The sequence below is a fragment of the Gymnodraco acuticeps genome, unplaced genomic scaffold (assembly GCF_902827175.1).
Source record: "Gymnodraco acuticeps unplaced genomic scaffold, fGymAcu1.1, whole genome shotgun sequence".
Lineage (NCBI taxonomy): Eukaryota > Metazoa > Chordata > Actinopteri > Perciformes > Bathydraconidae > Gymnodraco > Gymnodraco acuticeps.
Window position 1 is genome coordinate 4,652,688 of NW_022989985.1, and position 24,222 is coordinate 4,676,909.

The 24,222-nt window shown below is 40.6% G+C and overlaps 1 protein-coding gene across 1 annotated transcript; it reads right to left on the reverse strand.

Annotated features, from left to right (window-relative positions):
• Positions 1–127: 127 nt before the first annotated feature.
• Positions 128–23,403, reverse strand: fam81b (family with sequence similarity 81 member B). The gene is given in 10 exon segments (XM_034212653.1): positions 128–246; positions 4,533–4,734; positions 5,268–5,400; positions 9,589–9,689; positions 11,494–11,510; positions 18,745–18,759; positions 20,270–20,367; positions 21,766–21,884; positions 23,154–23,198; positions 23,200–23,403. Coding segments are annotated over 10 exon segments (1,053 nt in total).
• Between the last annotated feature and the right edge of the window lie 819 nt (positions 23,404–24,222).

Sequence of the window (24,222 nt, forward strand, 5' to 3'; positions counted from 1 at the left end):
AATATAAGTCAGTGAGATAACAGTTAACACTCTAACTAACTGGCATGCTGTCAAACTTTAAGACGACTGCCTCAGTATAGATACGACAGGAACATTGGAGCTCCTCTTCAGTTGATAATGTCACAAGTCATGCCACCTTGCTGCAGACGTGCCTGATATCCTTCTGTAGCTTCTCCTTGTTAAGGTGGGATTTGATATCACCTATCTGTCTCAGGGACTTGATGGCATCATGCACCAACAGGAAACCTGTTCAAAAGTGAGCCGGGTGTAGAGAATCAGTTTGGCTCTCTCTCTATTGTTCTTCTGCTGTCTGTTACTAATATAGTTCTACGTCCTAATGTATTTTTCATCGGTTATCATGACTTTATCTACTCTAAGAAGTATAATCCAGGGACTACAGTCCCTCTGTGGGGTGGAGGGACACACTTTTTCCAACAATGATGGGATATTAAATCACTATCCTTCTCTTTTTGACTCCACGCCTGTCTTGCCAAGTATATTTACGACACTCATCAATTATGTATTGCTTTTCTCCCATTTAATACCCTCTCCGTCCATCTTTTCATCCTATACTTAAAATAGAATGTTGGATGGATGGCTTTCTAGCACTGAGAGCAGTGATTCATAGAGCAGTTTTCTCTTGTTGTTATTTACTGCAGGGAGTCTTTGCCTCTTTTGTATTTATCTACACTTTAATAACTGTCAGGAAATGTACAACCTAACCCTGGTCCGCCCAGTAGTAGTAGTCAGATCGCTACTCCTGCTGATTTTAAAGCTAGGTCTGGGTTGGGTTTCATCCACTTGAATGTGCGCAGTCTGTTAGGTAAACTAGATTTTGTCCGTATCTGGGCGAGCTCGACTGACGCTGACGTCATTGTTTTATCAGAAACATGGCTAAACAAATCTATTTTGGCCTCTGACATTGCCTTAAATGGTTTTAATGTGTATCGTACCGACCGGCCAAATAAAGGTGGTGGCGTTGCCATTTATGTTAAGAATATATTCAGTGTAACCGCTGTAGTTTCCAAATCTATCAGTAAGCAATTTGAATTTTTAGCCTTAAATATAGAAGTGGCAAAGGGTCAACAGGTCATGGTCGTGGGCTGTTACAGACCCCCCTCAGCTGTCAAAGACTCCTTGTCTTCGCTAGCAAATCTTTTATCGCAACTAGACTACAAGGAAATAGTGCTACTTGGAGATTTTAACTGGGACTGGTTAACTGCAGTGTCAGAGGATTTTAAAAACCTTTGTATCTCTTTAAATGTTACTCAGATTGTTGACAGTCCTACTCGCCCTAATATTAAGTCCCCAAATAAATCCTCCCTAATTGATCTCATTTTAACTAATGTTCCCTATAAATACTCAGCTGTGGGAGTATTTGCGAATGATCTGAGTGACCACTGTGTTGTAGCCACAATTAGGGACACTAAGGTCCAAAAGGTTAAACCTCGTATTATCATCAAGAGAGACATAAAACATTTTGTGGAGCAGGGTTTTGTACATGATCTGTTTGGGTTTGATTGGGGAAAAATCGATTTGTGTGCTGATGTTGAGACTGCATGGTCTTATTTTTATCTTGGTTTTATGGAAATTATAGATAGACATGCACCCCTGCGTAAATTTAGAGTGAAGGGACGAGAAAATCCTTGGTTTTCTGCTGAATTATCTATTCTCCTACATGAGAGAAACAAGGCCTGGACAAAGGCTAGGAATTCAGGCTCAGAGGTAGAATGGCTGCGTTTTAGGCAGCTAAGAAATAGCTTCATTTCACATGTCAAAAGTGCTAAATCTAAGTATTATCTGTCAGTTACCACAAAGAACCTGAACAACCCTAGAAAATTCTGGAAAGCCATAAAATCGATATCCACCGGTGATATCCGTAATGAGCTACCTCCGTGCCTTACCACAGTATCTGGCACTATATCGGATAGGGCCACCATACTAAATTGTTTTAATGAGCATTTTGTGTCCTGTGGCTCTCTGTTTCATTCTGTTTCTAATTCTGCTTCTGTGAACACCACAGTCGGTGACTCAGAACAATGTGGTCTGGAAAACCCTTTCAGTTTTACTCCTTTTACTGTTGATGTTGTTCGTGAAGTCTTAACCAAGCTAGATCCTAAAAAGCCGGCTGGTCCGGACAACGTAGAACCTTTCTTTTTAAAGATAGCTGCAGATTTTATTGCTCCACCTCTTACTACTCTTTTTAACCTCTCTCTCAGCACGAACAAAATCCCAAAAGTATGGAAGTCAGCTTATGTCCTGCCACTACTAAAAGGAGGGGAGGCCACCTTATTAAACAATTATAGACCCATCTCTAAATTGTCAGTTCTGGCCAAGGTTCTTGAACGCCTAGTGAGTGAACAGGTAAAGGAGTTTTTATGTACAAATGACATCCTGTCTAAACATCAGTCAGGCTTCAGAAAGCAACATAGCACCATCACTGCCACAATGAAAGTGGTAAATGATATTACGAGTATTTTAGATAATAAGCAGAGTTGTGCAGCTCTATTTGTTGACCTATCCAAAGCTTTTGATACTGTCGATCATCGCATTTTGAAGCAAAGGCTGGTCAGTATAGGCATGTCCAGCCATGCAGTGGGGTGGTTTGTAAACTACCTCTCTGAAAGGTCCCAATGTGTTCAGTTTGATGGGCTGTCTTCTGAGTGGTTAAACATCACTAATGGTGTACCACAAGGTTCAGTTTTAGGTCCACTATTATTCTCTATCTATATTAATAGTTTAGGTGAAAATGTCGAAGGAGCAACCTTACATTTTTATGCGGACGATACCGTTATGTACTGTGCAGGTCCCTCGATTAACGAGGCTGTTGTTAAATTACAGGCTGTTTTTAACATTATTCAGGCTCAGCTCTCTGAGCTTAAGCTTCTTTTAAATGTGGATAAAACCAAGGTAAGGCACTTTTCGAAAGCTAAAGCTAAAAATACACCAGAGACTGCTTTGGATATTGTAACTACGCAAGAAATACAACTTGAAGTGGTTACTTGTTACAAATACTTGGGTATCTGGCTTGATGACTGTCTCACTTTTAAACTTCATGTCAATAACCTGCTTAAAAAGCTGAGGGTTAGGCTAGGTTTCTTTTACAGAAATAAGTCCTGTTTCTCGCTTGAGGCCAGGAAAAGGCTAGTCACTGTGACCTTTTTACCTGTGCTGGATTATGGTGATTTGTTATATATGAATGCACCTGCCAATTACCTGAGCAAGTTAGATGCTGCGTATCACAGTGCACTGAGATTTTTGACAAATTGTAAAGCACTTACGCATCACTGTACCCTGTATACCAAGGCGGTTATGCCATCACTTACTGTACGGAGGCTCAGTCACTGGTACTTTTTCATTTACAAAGCCATGTTGGATAAACTACCACCTTATATCTCTGCTCCTTGATCTCTCTGCGAATTGAAAGTACTTATTGCCTGAGATCGCATGCTGTGGTTTTATTAAATGTGCCAAGTGCTAGGACTGTCTTAGGGAAGAAAGCTTTTAGATGTGCAGCTCCACTAACATGGAACAGTCTGCAAAAAGAATGGAAAATTACCAAGCTAGTACCACTACATGTTTTTAAAGCTCGGTTGGATGCTACAAAATCAGATGCTGTTGGTACCTGTACATGTGGTTAAATATGTAAATTGTAATCCCTGTACATTTTGCTGTATGATGTCCTTTTGTTGTTCTGTTGTTTATGTTTTTATGTCTTCTTGTGGAACCTACTGCTCCAGGTCTCCCTTGAAAAAGAGATCATTGATCTCAATGGGATTTTACCTGGATAAATAAAGGTTTTGAATTGAATTGAATTGAATTGAATAAGAGCCGGAGACTGAGAGAGGTTGACAGAAAGTAGGAAAGGTTTTGAGGTCTTGTGCTCCTGGGAAATGAGACTCCTATTTGCAAATCAGTGAGATGGGGATGGATATCAACAGCAGCCTGATGTAGAGTGGAGCTCTGTGCTGGCTTACATAGATGGTTGTGCATGACATACTGTAACCCATCATTTATTAGATTTGAGGTAGCCACACAAAGCAGCTGTAGCTCAAACACAATTTATATAGGCTTTAACCTCTGTTGTAAGACTTATGAGTCAACATGTATGAATTTACATCCTATTCTGGCCTGTCAAGTAGTTCAAGATACCTGGGATAAGAGTAGTATACAAACTTTTCAATATTGTTAAAAGTATCTGTACACAATGCAAACATTTAATGAAACAACATGATGTGAGAGTTAATACGTTTCTTATGTTGCCTCCTGTGTAAAAAGCCCTGCTGCCCTTATTGTTAGTACAATTCAAATAAAGTTAACTGATATTAAGCGTCTCATTTGTGGGAGAAATAAATGAACTGTTTTAATCAAGTAATCAGTTCACTTCAAAATATGAGTAATTACAGTCTGTCTCTCTTTTTCTGACTCTTTTGTGAAGCTTTCCTGCATGTGAGCATTTTCCTTGACGTATATGGAACATATGTGTGTGTTTACCCACTGATGACAGCTTGGTACAGACAGTGCTAACCCACCTTTGTGGTATTCTTGTTTGAGCAGCTGCAGCTCTTGATGAAGGCTGCTCTCCACCGAGTTCATTCTCTTACTCAGTTTTGTTTCAGAGCGTTTCAGATGATCTGACTGACGCCGGTCTGCCTGATCCTGCTGGGCCTCAAACTGCTCCACACGCACCTCCAGAGCCTGTAGCCGCACAGCTAATCTAGATTCTGCCTCTAACTGAATACAGAACAAACATATAACAACTAAAACTTCAAACACACATCACTGTTTTCAACCATTGAGCTGTATGTGACGAGTCTTGAATACAATTTTTAAATCATGGTTTTAAAAGGTACTGCAAGATTTACAACTTAATTTCCATATTTATTTTTGGTATATTACTTTAAGTCTGTCATTATAGCACCTGTCTCATGTCAATTTAATGATCATTGCTTAAAAATGTCTCTCATGGCATCTTGAATAACTCACCCATAGAAAGGACTCTCTTTAGCTGAAGCTTTCTCACCATCTGTCTCTCTTTATTATCATTTTTAAATGTAAAGAGTGACAACTCGAAAAGAGTTGTTGAACTAACACCACTCACAATGAAATATATATCTTGCAGGTCCTAATAGTATAATAAATGGGGCATAACAAAGACAGATGAAGAGACATTTTACAGATAAACTTTATTCTGAATAAAGCCTGATTTGTACTTGCAAGTTGTTATTGTGGAATTCAATTGTTGGTCATACTGTCAGCTGCCGTACCATTTTGTCCTGCAGTTGTGTGCGGAGCTCCTGGCTGCGATCTGCATGATTCTGGGCCAAACTATTGAGCTGTTCTGTCCACTTCTTCAAATAATCGGTCTGCTCCTTGGCTCCCTTCAGTTCCCCTGACATCCTGCAAAGTCATCAAGGCAAGGCAAGGCAAGGCAAGGCAAGGCAAGGCAAGGCAAGGCAAGGCAAGGCAAGGCAAGGCAAGGCAAGGCAAGGCAAGGCAAGGCAAGGCAAGGCAAGGCAAGGCAAGGCAAGGCAAGGCAAGGCAAGGCAAGGCAAGGCAAGGCAAGGCAAGGCAAGGCAAGGCAAGGCAAGGCAAGGCAAGGCAAGGCAAGGCAAGGCAAGGCAAGGCAAGGCAAGGCAAGGCAAGGCAAGGCAAGGCAAGGCAAGGCAAGGCAAGGCAAGGCAAGGCAAGGCAAGGCAAGGCAAGGCAAGGCAAGGCAAGGCAAGGCAAGGCAAGGCAAGGCAAGGCAAGGCAAGGCAAGGCAAGGCAAGGCAAGGCAAGGCAAGGCAAGGCAAGGCAAGGCAAGGCAAGGCAAGGCAAGGCAAGGCAAGGCAAGGCAAGTTTATTTATATAGCACTTTTCAACGCAAGGCAATTCAAAGTGCTTTACAAAAAATGAAAGACATTAAGAAAATGGCATTTAAAATCAGTCATTAAAAAGAAAAGTTAATAAAATAAACATTAAAAGAAAAAATACATGGATAAAAGTTACAGTGCAGTCTAAGATATTAATAGTTCAATTAAACATTAAAAGAAAAAGTACATGGATAAAAGTTACAGTGCAGTCTAAGATATGAATAGTTCAATTAAAAGCAGCGACAAAAAGAAAAGTCTTCAGCCTGGATTTAAAAGTAGTCAGAGTTGCAGCGGACCTGCAGGTTTCTGGGAGTTTGTTCCAGATATTTGGAGCATAATAACTGAACGCTGCTTTACCATGTTTAGTTCTGACTCTGGGGACAGAAAGCTGACCAGTCCCTGAAGACCTGAGAGATCTGGATGGTTCATAATTTAGCAGGAGGTCAGAAATGTATTTTGGGCCTAAACCATTCAGTGCTTTATAAACCAGCAGCAGTATTTTGAAATCTATTCTTTGACACACAGGAAGCCAGTGTAAAGACTTCAGAACAGGAGTGATGTGATCCACTTTCTTAGTGTTAGTGAGGACTCGAGCAGCAGCGTTCTGAATCAGCTGCAGCTTCCTAATAGATTTTTTAGTGAGACCTGTGAAGACACCATTACAGTAGTCCAGTCTACTGAAGATAAAAGCATGGACAAGTTTTTCCAAATCCTGCTGTGACATTAGTCTTTTAATCCTAGATATATTGTTTAGGTGATAGTAGGCTGATTTAGTAACTGTTTTAATGTGACTGTTGAAACTCAGGTCAGAGTCCATGACTACACCTAGATTTCTGGCTTTATCTGTTGTTTTGAACATTGCAGACTGAAGCTCAGCGCTAACTTTTATACGTTCTGACTTGGCTCCAAAAACCATTACCTCAGTTTTATCTTTGTTTAATTGGAGAAAGTTCTGACACATCCAGTCATTGATTTGTTCAATGCACTTACTCAGTGTTTGAATTGGAGCATAGTCTCCTGGTGAAATTGTTACGTAAATGTGTGTGTCCTCTGCATAGCTATGGTAACTTATTTTGTTGTTTTTCATTATCTGAGCCAGTGGTAGCATGTAGATGTTAAAGAGAAGAGGCCCCAAGATGGAGCCTTGAGGAACCCCACATGTCATATTTGTCAACTCAGATATGTATTTACCTATAGAAACAAAGTTGTTTCTGTCCTTTAAGTAGGATTCAAACCAATTTAGAACTGTTGCCGAAAGTCCCACCCAGTTTTCCAGTCGGTCTAGTAATATGCTGTGGTCAACAGTGTCAAAACGCAGCACTGAGATCTAATAATACTAACACTGAAGTTCTGCCACTGTCTGTGTTTAAGTGGATGTCATTGAAGACCTTTACAAGAGCAGTCTCAGTGCTGTGGTTTGGACGAAATCCTGACTGGAACACATCAAAACAGTTATTTAAATGCAAGAAATTACTCAACTGTTGAAAAACAACTTTTTCAATGATTTTACCTAGAAATGGGAGGTTTGATATGGGCCTGTAATTGTTCATTACTGAAGCATCTAGATTATTCTTTTTTAAGAGCGGTTTAATGACTGCAGTTTTCAGGGCCTGTGGAAAAATACCTGAGTGAAGAGATTTGTTTACTATATGAAGTAGATCTGAGGCCATGCAAGGCAAAACATCTTTAAAAAATCCTGTTGGAATAATATCAAGGCAGCAGGAGGAGGATTTCAGAAGTTGAATAATGTTTTTATCATTAATCTGATGGAATTGTGTCATGGTGTTTGAATTGATGTTAGGTGGACACAGAGACAACACATTTGCTGTTCCTGATGCAGAGGCACTGACTGCTTGTCTGATTTTCTGAATTTTGTCAGTGAAGAAGGAGGCAAAATCATCAGGAATAAAAAGGAAATAATCTAGAAGGCTCTTAGTTAAGAAGCTGCAATTTGAATTTCTTTATTTCAAACAAGACACTAAAAAGCCATTAGTAGATAAGATTAGATAATTAGAAAGGTTTTTACAAATAGGCTACCTAGAAGGCTTCATGTAAGGCCCATTTTATACAGCTCATGCTTGCTGCTTGGCATTGGAATAAGCACTGGTGTGAAAACAATCATCCATCATAAATCAATAATTGATGTTCTACCAGTTTATGTCAAAAGCAGGATGCATTATGTTGAATTTTTTGGTTTAAACTTACTTGGTGCCAGCCTTAGTAGGCAGAACACTTTTACTCTGTTGTGAGGTGCTGCAACTATATGTGTATACTAGAGATGCATAGACTTACATGGTGCATAAAAAGTAAATAAACCCTTGATGTTGATCTTACTGCGCTGTTTCTTTGGTAAAGCAAAACAAATCTCCCTGTTGTATTGGACCGGTTGCCATTTATATAGGTTAGCTGTTTGCAGTCGTTGTATTGTACCGTAACACACAATGCGTGTCATCAAATATTTCTATAATGTAAAAAAACATATTGGCACTTCAATTAAATGTACCTACTTTCCTCTCAATACTAAGAATTCATGCTAAATGGGAAAATCAATGAGACCCATGTCGGGACTTTATGTGTGTCTGTGTTTAACAGCAAGACAAATCAGACTGCTGCTAAAGAAATTATATAGCTAGGTCTGCTGCTATAGAGACACCTCAATGTTATCTCCACCCAGGCTGGCTAATCTACCTAATGTTGACAGTTGTTAAGGCGGTGAATACTAGACAACAGGGCGGCTGATTTGGCCACGTAAAATGAGACTAAAATTGTAACAGGGTCAGTGTGCCTCCATTCTTTGCTGTTGTCGTGTTTTTGAGCTTGTCTGAAACAAATCTTCTGAGGTCCCACTTTGGGATAGATGTACATGAGAGTAAATAAACAAGGAGCACCCTGGATGGATGGAAGATATAATATCGCAAACTATTTGTTTTGTCATTACTCCACCTGGCTCAGAATCACAGACAGTGTTGCTTTTCATCTATTTTATCTACTGTTCTTTTGGTTCCAGCATCATCAGTGACCTGGTTTCCACAAAAGATCCACCGCAATACTAAATAGAGCATATTCCTCATTCATGTCTCTCTGTTTCTGTTCTACCATTGCAGAACTATGTGATTCGTTCTTCATATTGCTGCTGATTGAGACTTTTTATGAGTCAGGAGGACTCACAGGGGGTAGTATTTGATAATCAAATTAAATATTGGATTATTATTTGTTATGTGGATCTGGCCAGAATAAAAAGGTAGCATTAATCAATCAATTAGGTAATGCTGCTGAAATGCTAATTCAAAAATAAAATGACTATCCCAGTCACCAGCAGCACACTCACAGATGTTTCTACAATACAGTTGTTTTAAAAGTAACACTAGAGAACCATCTTGAATGTTGAAATTATAACCTCTTCCCCTCTCCCTCAATTTCATAGGTTTGAATATATTCTGGCAGTATAAAATCCCTCATAAACCACGTGCACTATGAGGAAAGCTGCTTTGTGCAGTATTAGTTGTGAGTCATCTGATGCCTTTTTTTATTATTTATTTATATTATTACTTTTACTCATAATCACAGCTATGTTGCAGTTCATCTACATAAGTACCACTGTGCATGGGTGTCAGTCCATGGAAAGAAAAAGGGGAATAAATACAAATAAATCAGACTAACACATGCTTTACTGCGATAAACAAGTAACCTATGTGTGTTTGGGTTGAGCTTCCTCTTTAATGCATGGCCTTACCTGTCATTGAGTAGTTTAAGTTGCAGATCAGCCATGGAGCTCTTTTGGCTCTGGGAATGCTTTGACAATGAGGCCTCCAGCTTTCCAAGATCATAATAAATCTGGAAAAACAAACAAGCACATGCTGTGACGTTGGACTATCTTGTGGTGCAGCCTCAGTGATCTGACCTTTACCCTCCACAGTTTCTGCTGAGTCAAGGTGATTGAGGTACTGCACCACTCCTGTAGCTGGTCAAGCCTGGGATTAACAGCGGCGACCCACTTTCTCTGAGTATTCAATTACCTTAATGGCACATTCTTGACCACTGCTCCACAGCTAATGTGCTGCCATCACAGTGATCTACCTTGCTGCGCCACAAACACAACTGAGAGCAGGGTGAATCAGTGTGAGTGTTAAGGTCATTTATGGTCAGCTTTGGATTTAGTTAAATGCTGGAGAGTATTATAACATGTTACAAACTGTATCTGTCCTAAACCAGTATTTTAAGAATTTTTTTAATATTGTAAAGATAATTTGACCTCAAAGGCAGGTAACACTGTTTTAATTGAGTCACCTTGAAATCCCTGTATGAATTAATTTCACATCTCATTTACCTCTTTCAGAAAGTGTGGTTGAGCCTCTGAATTTATTTTATAAGACCAGTCTCACTCCGCAGGAATAAGCTCCAACACATCAACGCTTGCCATCCTCTCGAGGATAAACAGCAAATACTCCCCCTGTGTATTCTCGCAGTTAATTATGTTTGTTCATTCAGGTAGCATAATCCCCTTGTTATACCTTAATCCATTCACAGAATAAAATGATTTCCTTAATGTGAAACTAGAGTAAATTAATCCCAGTTTCAACACCCTTTGTGTGTGAGAGAGAGTGCGTGTGTGTCTTAATCTGATGTTCAAATAACCTTTTTAGGATGTTTATTTTTTCAAATAATGTTCCTATAAGGTTTAAGGTTAACTAAGACATAACGTTTTAACTGCAACATTCAGAGGATGTTTTATGGATGTTATTGAGGCCTGAGATGACAGAAAGTTTATTTATAAAACATTCCTTTAATGTGATATGTTAACAAAGGTGGAACGTTTTCCTTGCAACATTCTAAGGATGTGTTTTGGACGTTGTTGGGTAACACATTAAAGATGTTCTTTATAAAACGTTCCCTCAATGTTACATGATAACAAATGAAGGACATTTTCAATGCAACATTCTGAAAATGTTTTCAGGATGTTATTGAGGCCTGAGATGACAGAAGGGTTTTATAAAAATGTTCCTTTAATGTGATATGTTAACAAAGGTGGAACGTTTTGCCTCCAACATTCTAAGGATGTGTTTTGGACGTTGTTGGGTAACACATTAAAGATATTCTTTATAAAACGGTCCCTCAATGTTACATGATAACCAAAGAAGAATATTTTGAAACATTTGGATAATGTTTTCAGGAGGTTATTATTTTTTTATAAAATGTTCCTGTGATGCGAAATATTAACAGGGTCATGGTCAACGTCAGATTTATTTGTAGTGCGCTTTAAAAAACAAACTTGCTGCATTTGTTTGAAAAGGATGTTTAAAAGAAATCTGATGTCACCACATTTTCGTTTTTAGAAAAAAACAAGCACGTAATTCATGATATTGCACGTTTGCGTAGGCATGTCTGAGTTCCCAGCTAGACATTGTTGGTTCTAAAAACATTCTGAGAATGTTACCATTCATTGTTCTAGGAATGGTTTACGGTTGCGTGCCGCTCTACCTTTTTACCAGCATATTCTTTGACAACTTTGCCTGCTTTTGCCTCACACTCATTTTTGTGTCTCTCCCAGGAGGAATCCAAGGCCTTCCACACTCCCAAGACCAGCCAGGCCTCTCTACCCACCCTGGAACAACTGTTTCCCACTGCCGCCATAACCAACCTCCACTCCCAGCTCCCCTTTTCTAATAAACAAATGTTACTTTCACCAGCTGATTCCGAGTCATCCTTTTACATGTGTTAAAGGTGGGGTAGGTAAGTTTGAGAAACCGGCTCGAGATACACTTTTTGTTATATTCCATGGAATGCTCTTAACATCCCGATAGCAATGAATATCGTAAGTGCTTTGACAAAAATCCATAAAAAAATTCATCGGTGGAAGCCGTAATACTGTAAAAAGTACAACCAATCCGTTTAGCCGGCCGGATTGGATTGCTGCCCTGTCTGTCAGCCTTCCATCTCGTGCACGCACAAATGTATCTCGTGCCCTCATTGGGCGTGCCGTCATTGGGCGTGCATTGCAGCAGTACTTCAATTACCTCATTCACACCAACGCAACTCCGGTTCAAGCTCCGTGCTAGGGCTTTTTAGGTTCAGAACCAGTTCTTCGGTTTAGCTCTGGCTCTTTTCACACCGCCCAGAGTCCGACTGGTAATGCGTCGTTGCGTCATCGTTTGCGTCATGACGTAACCGTTTGCGTGACTGCTTCATAAAGCCAAACCGCGCAGATTAAATCAGTTGCATTCATTTCTTATGGCTCTATCTGCAGCTTTTCCGGAGTCATTTCTGTGGTTTAGTTATATTCTTATAAAAAAGTGTACTCGTGTCAATTAAGGTTTTTTTAAAACACAACTGCTTCCGAGGTCGGTCTTATTTCTTAAGGTGGACTAAACCATGAGTGTGGAGTAACGTTGTATCTTTCATTTAAATTAACTGTAACCTTCACCCAGGTATGTAACAGCTGTTCTCAAATGAACACGTGAAGTAAAGTTTAATATTTATAGTTTTATAGATTTATAATGAGTTATAATGAGAGGTGATCAACGTGAATGCTCAGTCCCCCTTAACACGGAGACACGTTGCTTCACCATGAGCAGAAACCTTTATATACAGTCTATGGCAGAAACACTGAAACTCTTGTTAACCCTTGTGTTATGTTCACATTTCGCACCCTTTGGTAATGTTCGGGTCAAATTGACCCGGGACATATTTCAGGGTTTAAAAAAAATACAGAACCAAATTCAACATGCACAATTCCTTATATATATTGTCTTTAACTCATTCCCCAACAATATAAATGAAATATATGATTAGTTTTTGAAAATACTCTTTGCTAGATCAAATTTAACAATGGAAGTGTCCATCGTTTTTTGTGCTAAAAATGTAATTGATGTTAAAAAAAAATACACTGTAATAAAAACTAAGTTTACATTTTGCTCATGCTTTTCTAGGACTAATGTAAATGAAACATTTTTTCATTAATGTTTATTATTTTTAATCTGTCATATAATAATCAAAGCCCTGAAGGAAATAAAGAAATTAATCAGCAATTGGAACACAAGAACCACACATCCAAAAGTATTTGGCTGTGAAATATAGAGAGAATGAAACATCCATATAAATTACATAGAACAGATATAAACACAAAGCAAATAAAAACAATTAACAGTCACTATTCATAAAATACAGTATATCTGAAAAATATATTGATGAAGTGACGCTGCAGAACATCATGTGAGTCAATGGGCAAGTCCGTTTAGGTAACACATGATGTACAGAACTTCTTCCTGTGTCTAACACAGATGTACTTGTTGCAGTTGCTGCATGTAGTCTGTGTCTTGGAGTCCTTTGAGGGTCCACAGACCTCACAGCTGGCTGTGGGGGTCTTCCAGAAGCTGACTGTGGGGGTCTTCTGGCGGCTGGCTGTTGGGGTCTTCCAGCAGCTGGCTATGAGTCAAGTTCATCTTCCAATTTGCTGTCAAATTCTGAGTTTACCTCCACATCTTCAGAAATGTATTCCTGTTCCACTTCACCGTGTTCTTCTAATGCAGTGTTTCTCAAACTTTTTCATACCAAGGACCACTTAACCAATAAAAAAACACTCGCGGACCACCTAACTCCACAAATATCCAAAAACACATCGTTTTTTACAAATCGCCTGAAAATTGTACAAACAAGTGGCAACATGTGTGATGAAGGTGCTTATCTGGGCTATATCATGCAATCGAAAGTTAAACTTAAGCTCGTTTCATTGCGGAGATATTCCCGCGAGAGTGCGAAAAACTTAAATAAATGTATTTATTTCAAATGTGAAATTTTACCAATATACTCACGGACCACTAGGGGGTCCGCGGACCACACTTTGAGAAGCACTGTAAAAATGCATTCCACTCACTCTCATCCATTATTAGCTCCAAGGCTCTCTGCGCAGAATATCTTTTGGCCATTTTGTTGGTAGATAATTGTAGTTCTGCACTACACTGTAACTACACTGAGGTTATGTCTCTGTTTAGTCCCTCCTCCGGCGTGCAGGTGCGAGGGGGACAGTGCGAGAAAATGTAAAATGTTTATACATTTCTGGAAGATCTCAAATGTTTATAATGTTCTAGGATAGTTTTGTGTACACACTGCAAAGGGTAAATATCAAGGGAAAACAGGATCAAACAGCTTCTCTATGCATACAATTGTGTCTTTAGTTTGTGTGTTTTTGTGTTTCTGTGTGTTTTTCTCTGTCTGTCCTGGTATTGTATCCGGGTCAGAAAATAAAAACAATTCCACATGTCCTTCACAATAAATAAGCCCCGGCCATTGAGTTTCAGGTTGAACGAAAATATCCTTATATTTTTTTTTATTCATTGAAAATGGAAATGATTGATTGATTGATAGAAAAGTTTATTAACAGCTTGTATATTGGGTACAGTACAGTACAGCTCAAAACATACAATTGTTAAGGGGATGCAGACCAGAGAAAGACTTTCGTCTTGTTTACATCAGGGTCCCCCATTTCCAATTCATCATATCATTTAAGACATATAAGACATATTTGACATACAGATGGCTTATTTACAATTTACATACAGGTGGTTTTTTACATACAGATTGCTTATTACAATTTTCATTTTAGATTTCGTTCTAATACATCCTAACCGGACATTTAAGACATACCAAGTCTACAGATATACAGTTAGTAACAGAGTCTAAAATGCGAGTATATACATAGATGGGGGGGGGGGGGGGAAGCTGTCCATTGTAGACAGGTTGAGATTTGTACCATTACCGGGGCCAGTTTTGCAATGCTCTCCCCCAAAGGTGCTCTTTAAGAGAGGTTTTGAAGGTAAGTATAGTTTTACTTTCCTTTACAGTTGTGGGAAGAGCGTTCCACCTTGATGTGGCATAATTGCGAAACGTGTATTCCCCCTTTTTTGTGCCAAATCTGGGTTTCACATGATTTGTGGAGCTCCCTCTGGTGTTATGATCATGGTATTCCTTGACCTTTGGGAAGAATTTTGACATGTACATGGGTACCATAGAGGTGTAGTGGATCTTGTAGACCAGGCCCATTGCAAGTAGCTGTACTCTGTCGTCTACTCTAAGCCATCCTAGGTTGTCAAAGTGGGCAGAGGTGAGGTGGGTTCTAGATGAAAGGTCAAGCAGTAGTCTGCGATGTTTGAAGTTTTATTTTTAGTGCCTTGGAGGTGCTATGGTACCATGATGTGCAAGCATAGTCATAGTACCCTTGAATGAGTGCTCCTGCCAAAGTTTTCAGGGTGTTTTTGTTTACCAGAGAGGAGATCCGGTACAAGAATCTAGTTCGTTGATTGACTTTTTTTATTACATTGGATGCCATTTTGTCACAGGAGAGGTTTGCCTCAAGAATAGATGCTAGGTATGTAATTTCCTTCTTACTTGTGACAATGTCACCCACTGCAACTGAGAAGTCGTCGGATTTGCTGAGATTATGTTTCGAACCGAAGAGAATGGACTCTGTTTTACCCAGGTGTAATGATAATTTATTATCGGCGAGCCAGGTGCAGATTCTGCCGAGCTCGGAGCTGAGGGTTTTTTCAACCTGCTCCTGTCAGAGATCAGCAGGGCTGAGTCGTCCGCGAACAGGAACAAGTTGCAGTCACATGCTGATGACATGTCGTTTGCATAAATTAGGAACAGTAACGGTAAGTATGCTTCCTTGTGGAACACCACAGCTCACTGGGAGGGGGGGGGACAGAGTACCGTTTACCTCCACCATCTGTTCTCTCCCCTCCAGGTAGGACCGCATCCAGCTCACCGATAGTTTATCAAAACCAATTGCTTTTAGCTTGTCAATCAGAATGGGGTGATTGACAGTGTCGAAAGCCTTTTGTAGGTCCAGCATCACCATGCCGCAGTACTTGCCCTCGTCCACCTCTTGTTTGATGTGGTCGCTCAAATAAAGAAGGCATGTGTCAGTGGAGTGGGATGTTCTAAAGCCAGATTGAAATTCATAGATTAGTTTCTTTTCCGCGAGGTATACTTTTCGACCTGTTCATATACTATTTTTTCCATGACTTTCGAGATGGAGGTAAGTATAGAAATAGGGCAGTAGTTGCCTGGGTCCAATTTGTTGCCCTTTTTGTGCAGGGGGGTTACTCTTGCAATTTTGAAGTCTTTGGGTACTTTTCCCTGTTTTATGGAGAGGTTAATTATGTGAGCTATGACTGGTGAGATGGCGGTTGCTGTGTCTCTGAGGAATTTGGAGGGGATATTGTCGTGGCCAGTGGCCTTGTTAGGTTGGAGGGCGCTCAGTTTAATGAGTACCTCTGCTGTTGTTACCCTTGCTAGACTGAAATCATCTATGCGTACCCCTAGGTTTTTGTAGTAGGTCATGATGTGATCTACTCCAAAAAGCCCTGAGTGGGAGGGTAATTTATTTACAAGAGTTGTGGCTATGTTTGTGAAAAAAATGTTCAAGTACTTGGCCACATCCAGTTTGTCTGTGATGAGCCTGTTATCTGTCTTTATGTTTAAGTTCGAACATTTCGTTTTAAGTTTTTTACTGCAGCCAAGCTGGTTATTGAGTAATTTCCAAAGAAATCGGGTCAATGTGACCCGAACACCACACAAGGATTAAGTTTCTCCATCGTTGTGTACAAACCATGGTACAAACTGGATAAAACGCGGGCTTTTTGTTATAGTTCAGGAGTTGATCTGTCTCTGCCCCTGCCCCCACCTCGATGTATGTGGTGCTTTTGCTCTGGCCGGACAATTTTTTGGTACTTGAAACGAACCGGATTCCCGAGCTAAGAGGCTGCTCCGCTGCGGTGTGAAGAGGAAAACCCGGTGCTTTTCAAGCTCCAGCTCCGAACCGGCCCTGAAACACCGTTGGTGTGAATGAGGTATAGACTCGCCAGCAACAGGCGGCCACTTTCACCAGTCTGCTGACGTCATGTGCGCGTTCATGTGTGTTGGAGGAGGTGCTCTGTAAGGAAGTCTGAAGGAACGGGCGGATTATTTTCGGCTGTGTACTTTCAAATTTTAGTGCACTCGAGCCGGTTTCTGAAACTTACCTACCCCACCTTTAATAGTCAAATTCCAATAGTTAAGTAAACTATCAAAATCATCCTAATGACCACAGTGGTCAGTCCACTTACCCAGGAATTTTGAGTTGAACAATTACAGGAATATTATGTCTTTATGTTCTAATAATGTAAACATATTTTAGTAAATTGTTACCACAGAACATTTGCATACTTTTTTTTAATATAAACCATGTTATCCTTCTCTAAAATAATAACATTCTGGCAACATAACAAATCTAACTTGCAGCTGAAAATGTTTTAAAAACAGTAGGGCATAATGTTCTAACAATGTTATCAAAAACATTTTAAGAATGTTTTTAGAGAACGTTATCCTACCTTTCAGAAGAACATTCTGGAAACCAAAATAAAACCTCCTGCTGAAAACGTTTTAATTATAGTAGGGCATAATGTTCTAACAATGTTATCAAAAACATTTGAAGAAGGTTATCACCAAACATTTTAAGAATGTTTTTAGAGAACGTTATCCTACCTTTCAGAAGAACGTTCTGGGAACCGAACAAAAACTTCCCGCTAAAAACCTTCCTAGAACAATGACTGTAACATTCTCAGAATGTTTTTAGAACCAAACATTTCTAGCTGGGAAGAGTGGTCGACTTTATTAAGTGTAAAAAGTGGCATAAATTAAGACATATGAGAATAAGATTAAGAGTCAAAAACCATGCAAACATTTATTTGAGTCTCTGCTTAAAGGTAAAGTCCCCATCCCCGCCCAAAAGCAAAAACGCACAATAACCTACAGAAATCTCAAATCCATCTCACCTTCAGCAATCACTGCCTCCATTACCTGCAAGATGTCTGTCTCCCCCCCCCCCCCCCCCCCCCCCCCCACTTTCTGAAAACCCATCTGAACTTGTGGACTATTATAACAGCACCCCTCTCCTTCTGTCTCAATGAACTGGCCCCCACAAAAACAAAAATGTCTCTTTCATACACTCCGCCCCCTGGTATACCCCCGAACTCCGCCAAATGAAATCAAGGAAACGTCAACTTGAACGCCAACACAAGAAAACCACACTAACAGTCCATCTTCAAATCTACAAAGACTATCTCCAGCAGTACAGTAATGCACTCAAAGAAGCCCGGTCTAATTACTACTCACAACTCATTCAGTCTGGCTCCAGCAACCCCAAGCGTCTGTTCTTCACCATCAGCAAACTTCTCAAACCCTGTGACAACGCCACCTCGTCCTTCACCACAGAACAGTGCAACTCCTTCCTCTCGTTTTTCCAAACCAAAATCAGCAACATTTACAGCAATCTGACACCCTCATCAGCACCCCCCCACCTCCCCTCCTGGCTCCCCCCCCTTCACCTCACAGCCCCTGTCCCACTTCTCCCCTGTGACCCCCATGCAACTGTCCGACTTCATGACTGGAATTAACTCCACCTGCACACTTGACCCAATGCCCTCCAAATTTGTTAAAGAGAGCCTCCCTGCCATCTCCCAACTCATCGCCACCATCATTAACTCCTCACTCAGATCTGGATCAGTTCCCCCCTCTCTCAAACTGGCTGCTGTCACACCCATTCTCAAAAGACCTGGACTCACACCTGACATCATGTCCAACTTCCGGCCCATCTCAAATCTCCCCTTTCTGTCAAAAATACTTGAACGTGTCGTTGCCTCACAACTTAAAGCCCACCTCAGCTCCAATTATCTCTTTGAGCCATTTCAATCCGGTTTCCGATCAAAACACAGCACAGAAACACTGAAAATCACAAACGACCTCCTCCTCTCCTCTGACTCCGGCAACCTGAACATCCTCATCCTCCTCGACCTCACCGCAGCATTCGACACCATCAACCACACCATCCTGCTATCCCTCCTCGAATCATCACTCAACATCACCGACACTGCACTCTCCTGGCTAAAATCCTACCTCACCGACAGACATCAGTTTATCAACATCAACAACTGCACCTCCTCCACTGATCCTCTGTCCCAAGGCGTCCCCCAGGGTTCGGTGCTTGGCCCCCTCCTCTTCATCCTCTACATGCTCCCCCTTGGCAAAATAATTCGTCGCCACAACCTTCAATTTCACTGCTACGCCGATGACATCCAACTTTATATCTCAACAAAAACCATCACCCCCACAACACACTCCACTCTCACCAACTGTCTCTCAGAAATAAAAGCATGGATGCAAACAAACTATCTCCAACTGAACAGTGCCAAATCAGACATCATCATCATCGGCCCCCCATCCCGTACCAAAGCCATCCAGAATTTCAACTTCACCATTGACAGCCACACTCTACCCCCCCCCCCCCTCACATCCGCAACCTCTGAGTCATCTTCGACAGTCAGCTCAAATTCAACCACCACATCAATCACATCACCAGGACCGCCTTTTTCCACCTCAAAAACATTGCCCGTCTCCGCCCATCACTCTCCTCCTCTGCTGCTGAAACCCTGATTCATGCATTCATCACATCACGACTCGACTACTGCAATAGCATCCTCTCTACGGCATACCATCCAACCTCCTCAATAAACTCCAACATATCCAGAACTCTGCTGCCCGCCTCCTCACCCACACCCGCTCCCGAGACCACATCACTCCCATCCTCCAGAACCTCCACTGGCTCCCCGTCCGTCAAAGAATCAACTTCAAAGTCCTCCTGATTACTCACAAAGCCCTCAACAATCAGGCCCCCCCCCCCCTACCTCACAGACCTGCTGCACCACCACACCCCTTCCCGCTGCCTCCGCTCATCAGAAGCCAACCTCCTATCCATCCCCACCCGCATCAATCACCGGACCTGGGGGGACAGAGCCTTCTCCGTCGCTGCCCCCTCCCTCTGGAACTCACTCCCACAACCCATCAGCGACTGCACTAACCTCACCACCTTCAAACAACTTACAAAAACTCACCTCTTCAATCTGGCTTTTAATGTGTGATTGTTTTTGTATTATTTGACTTTAACTTTAACTATATATTTATTTGTTGTTCCTTTATTTTATTTTATCTTCACTATATATGTAAAGCGTCTTTGAGCACCTGTAAAAGCGCTAACAAATTAAATCTATTATTATTATTATTATTAAAGTGGTGCTTTGAGCTCAATGCCAATGCCAGCAAGATAACATGCTCACTATGATAATGCTAACTTTCTTCACTTGTTTATCATTTAAGTTGTGTGTGTTATAATACTCACCCTTTCTAATTAGAACTATACCTTAAGTACAGCAGGAGCCGATGGGAATCTCAGTGTCTTCCAAGTTTTGATGTCCTGAATGTCGCAGAAACTGAGAAGAATGTTTGTATGTCTAACTATGTAATGAAGGACTGACTTTGAAGACTAACTACATTTCATCTTCCAGACCATTTGTCAGCCTTCACACTCAGTCTCTCACCTTGACCTTCATCTCGTTGAGCTGCCCCCTCTTGCTGCAGTCTAATCAGCCACCGCTCCCCAGAGCTCACGTCAGCGCTCAGCTTGCAGGTGGCGGCATCACACCTAAAAGAATAGGTGAGGAAGAAGAGAGGGAAACTGAATGAGAAAAGCGGGATGGAAGAAAGTTGAGGGAAAGGTGTCAAGTCAGGGAGATTTTTCTGAAGTGAACATAGTCAATACTTTCCAAGGCTTACTAATGGAAACCAGAAGAAGGCTCTGCTGATAATTAAGCAATGTTAGTTTATCGAGGACAAACAGTGAACAAACACATTTGAACTTTTCATTGGAAGTATGTTTGTATCTGAGGATGAAATACTAATAAAGACACAGGCAAAGCTACCAAATAAAAAGTATACTAGTTTTATAAACTTATCACTAACGCAATCAGAAGATAACTAAAATACTCTCATGTGACATCCTGCTTCTCGTTCCGTTTATGTAATGACGATGAACTTTGTCAACATTGCAATATAGCTCTCAGCCTTCCTGTGCTAAATTTAAGATGCCATCAGCCAGCAAACACTCTCTTCAATATTCATGATAAAGCACAATCTTAGATCAACAACCAAAACTAGCAGCTAGTTATTATGTTAAGATGCCCAGTGTGAAATAAGGGTTATTTCCCTGTGGAGCACTTCATCTCTACCATAAAGGGATTCACAAAACAATACAGTTCATCAACAACCACTGGCCCATAACTTACTTGATTATTTATGACTAGAGAGGTCATTAGGCTGAGTAGGTGAGGTTTTATACAGCATTTAGTGGACTATACAGTAAATCAGCTGTTTGTTGAGTCATAGGCAATATCTTCTCTCACCACTAACATCTTGAACACCACAGAGGAGAAGAGCCTATTTTTGAAATAAGATGTTCACCAAAGTACATTCATCTATTGTCTCTTTGTGATGAGGAATTAGGCGAAATCATCTCCATGTATTGAGCAATGATGGCCATGGCTATTCAAAAATAATTCAGCCTAGGTAGCTACAGAGGAACATTTCTAATCCAAACACAATCCTAATTGTGACAGCCTCCTTTCGGGAATGCAATCTCATATGCACCATCTTCATAGACATCACATAAGAGCTAATCAGAAAACTTCACTCTGGTGAGAACAAAATAATGAATGTGTGCAATCAAAGTGTTTGTTTCTGTTGGAGTGTCGGAGGGGATGCCACGCTGGAATTGAAATTGTGAGACTGTGAAGAGCTGCCAGACAGGAAGCAGACCTCATCAGAGATAAACAAGTAAGATATCTGCAAGAAACCTAAGCCCTACCCATAGATTGTCAACTGTGCAGCAGATCTGGGTCTAAATAATTGCGCAATACCTTTAAACAATACTTCAGAGGAAAGTTTACTGTGCTAGTATTCAGCCCTCAATGTTGTATTTGTTCAAACTAAACAGTTTGTACCACAGTGTTTACAGACATTATTTGACCCAGAGGACCTGCTGTACCTGGCCACTCTTCCTCTCAGGTCTCCAATGCCAGTCATGTTCTTCTGGTCCAGGCTTTGAAGGGCCAGTGTGGTTGCAGAGGTGATGGAGTCCCTCTGGGCAATCTGTCTTTTCAGGGACTGTTCAAAACAGAGATCATATTTCAAGAAGTGGTGCTTTTTAATCGTGCATTAACTCCCTTTCTGCCCCTCTTTTCAATGCTGTTAAAATAACCAATGTGGGTTAAACTGCTCTGGAAGGTTAAAACTGGCAGACATTTTGTTGGGAAAATACTGAATGTACTCTTCCAATACCAGAGTAGCACATGATAATAAAGGCCCAGCTGTGTACGTAACAGGAAGTATGATGACCTGGAAGAGCATCAGGACACACTGTTTTAGGCATATGATAGCTATGTGACAACGATTAACATGATGATTCAGCCTCTATGGAGATAGACATATGACAAGCATGATCATTTCTGACGTAGGTCTTAGTTAATCTAAACAAAACATTATATACTGCATTGAACCGGTATTCCTGCATCTTGTAACTGTGTAAAACCCTCTCTTGTATATAAGCATGTGAAGGACACTGTTCAGGTAACTAGTTATACCATATGCTCTGTATGTAATGACTACTTTCATTCTTGAGAGGATAATAAATACATGTATCCTGATATTGAAGCTCAAGCCGGTGACGAGTGATATTTTTCTAACACATTTCATCACCACTTATGCATGAATTATATTTCTATGAAACAGGCCATAAGCATGTTTGCAATATGCCTGATGTTGATAACCCGACATCAACAGGACGACCCTCTGGATTATCATGAGAGCAAGTATGTGACTGTGTGATGTTCCTTTCATCTGATTAACTAGCACATTTATTTCACGCCTGAGCTTAATTCCTCATGTGCATAATTAATTAGCTCTCAGGCTTAATGTTATATTTCAGATAATGACAGCGTTTAATCATGTTAACAGCCCAGTTGGTATGCACTAATGAAGTAATGAGTAACAATGTTGTGCTCTGTTTCTATAAGTCAGTTATCAAACTGTGAGGCTGGATGTTGTGCTCGATCAATGATGATTGTACATCATTTTTTTTTTGCATGTATATACAAAATGTCCACGGGTTGACGTTGATGAGGTGTCGGGCAGGCTTTGCTCAGGCTCTGCACCATTCTATCAGGTGTAATCAAATCAGCTGCGAGTGTGTGTCCGGGAGTGTGCTGCACATCAAAGGAGATGAGAAGAGAGGAAGGCAGATAAAAGATGGAGTGACAAAAGAGGACTAGACATGAAGAGAGAAAAGGGAATGCACACAAATAGACACTGACTTCATATACATAATACCAAATATATATCACAACACGCATTAGCACATATGTGTCCACCTTATACCTGTATGTCCATGCTAAGCTGCTTGACAATGCGTGTAATGGTCAGTAAGTATGTGATTCTCCAGCAGCTTGCGGGACAGTGTCTCAACTTGGAGGGAGTCCTGGGCCGACTGCAGGCCTGCTGCCACTTCCTCTCTGATCCTGAAAGCCTGTTCCAGCAGCACAGCCAGTGTCCTCTCCTGACCACTCAGACTACTCCCCAAGACATCATAATGAAGTGAGCGGAAACAGAAAACCAAGCTTTGAGTCATGAAACCCCATATTATTGATATCTGTACAGGGAGACATGTCGTAAATCATGACAAATTAACATTTTCTAGCACTGGAGGCAAGGGAATCCTTTTACAGTATGATTCAATTAAGCATTCATCCACCCAGAATAATAATGGAGAGAGATGTGCTGGTTCTCAGACCCTCTGGTCTTCCTCATAACACATCTATCACTGACTTCATGTCCCTGTGAGTGCTCTGTCACCCTGTCTGATGCTATTGTGGATTAAGGATGAATTGATCAATGTGATTCACAGCTGTGTTAGAAAGGTCGCAGATGGATCTCCAACATACCTCCATCCAATCATTGAAGGGAAAAATAAGTATCTACCTCTGGACACAGACTGGTTTTAGAACACATGGACTAAGAAAGGTGAAGAATAAGGTACTAGAACATTTGTAATATAGAAATATTCAATTGAGGAAGTAAAAAGGAAAAAGTTACTTGCCGGGGTTTTGGTAGGGCTGCAACTTGTGTGACATTGTTCTTCTCTAAAAAGAATTTAAAAAACACATATTAAATATTTGGTGGTATTAACAGTACACTTTTCATTACATTGTGTTTCACATCTGCTGTCAACCTACTGCAGGGTTAAATGTGTCACAATTGTTCCAAAAATAAACAGAATAATAGCAGGCAACATACACAACTTGCTTTGACTACTTTTTTGTGCAGAGAACAAAATCACAGAAGATCAAAGTTTATCACCATTGCATTCATTTATTAAAGAAACATTCAAAGTTTGGACTTTTGGAATTTGCAGGGTAGCTACCCTTTTTCCTTGAATTAAAATCAACAT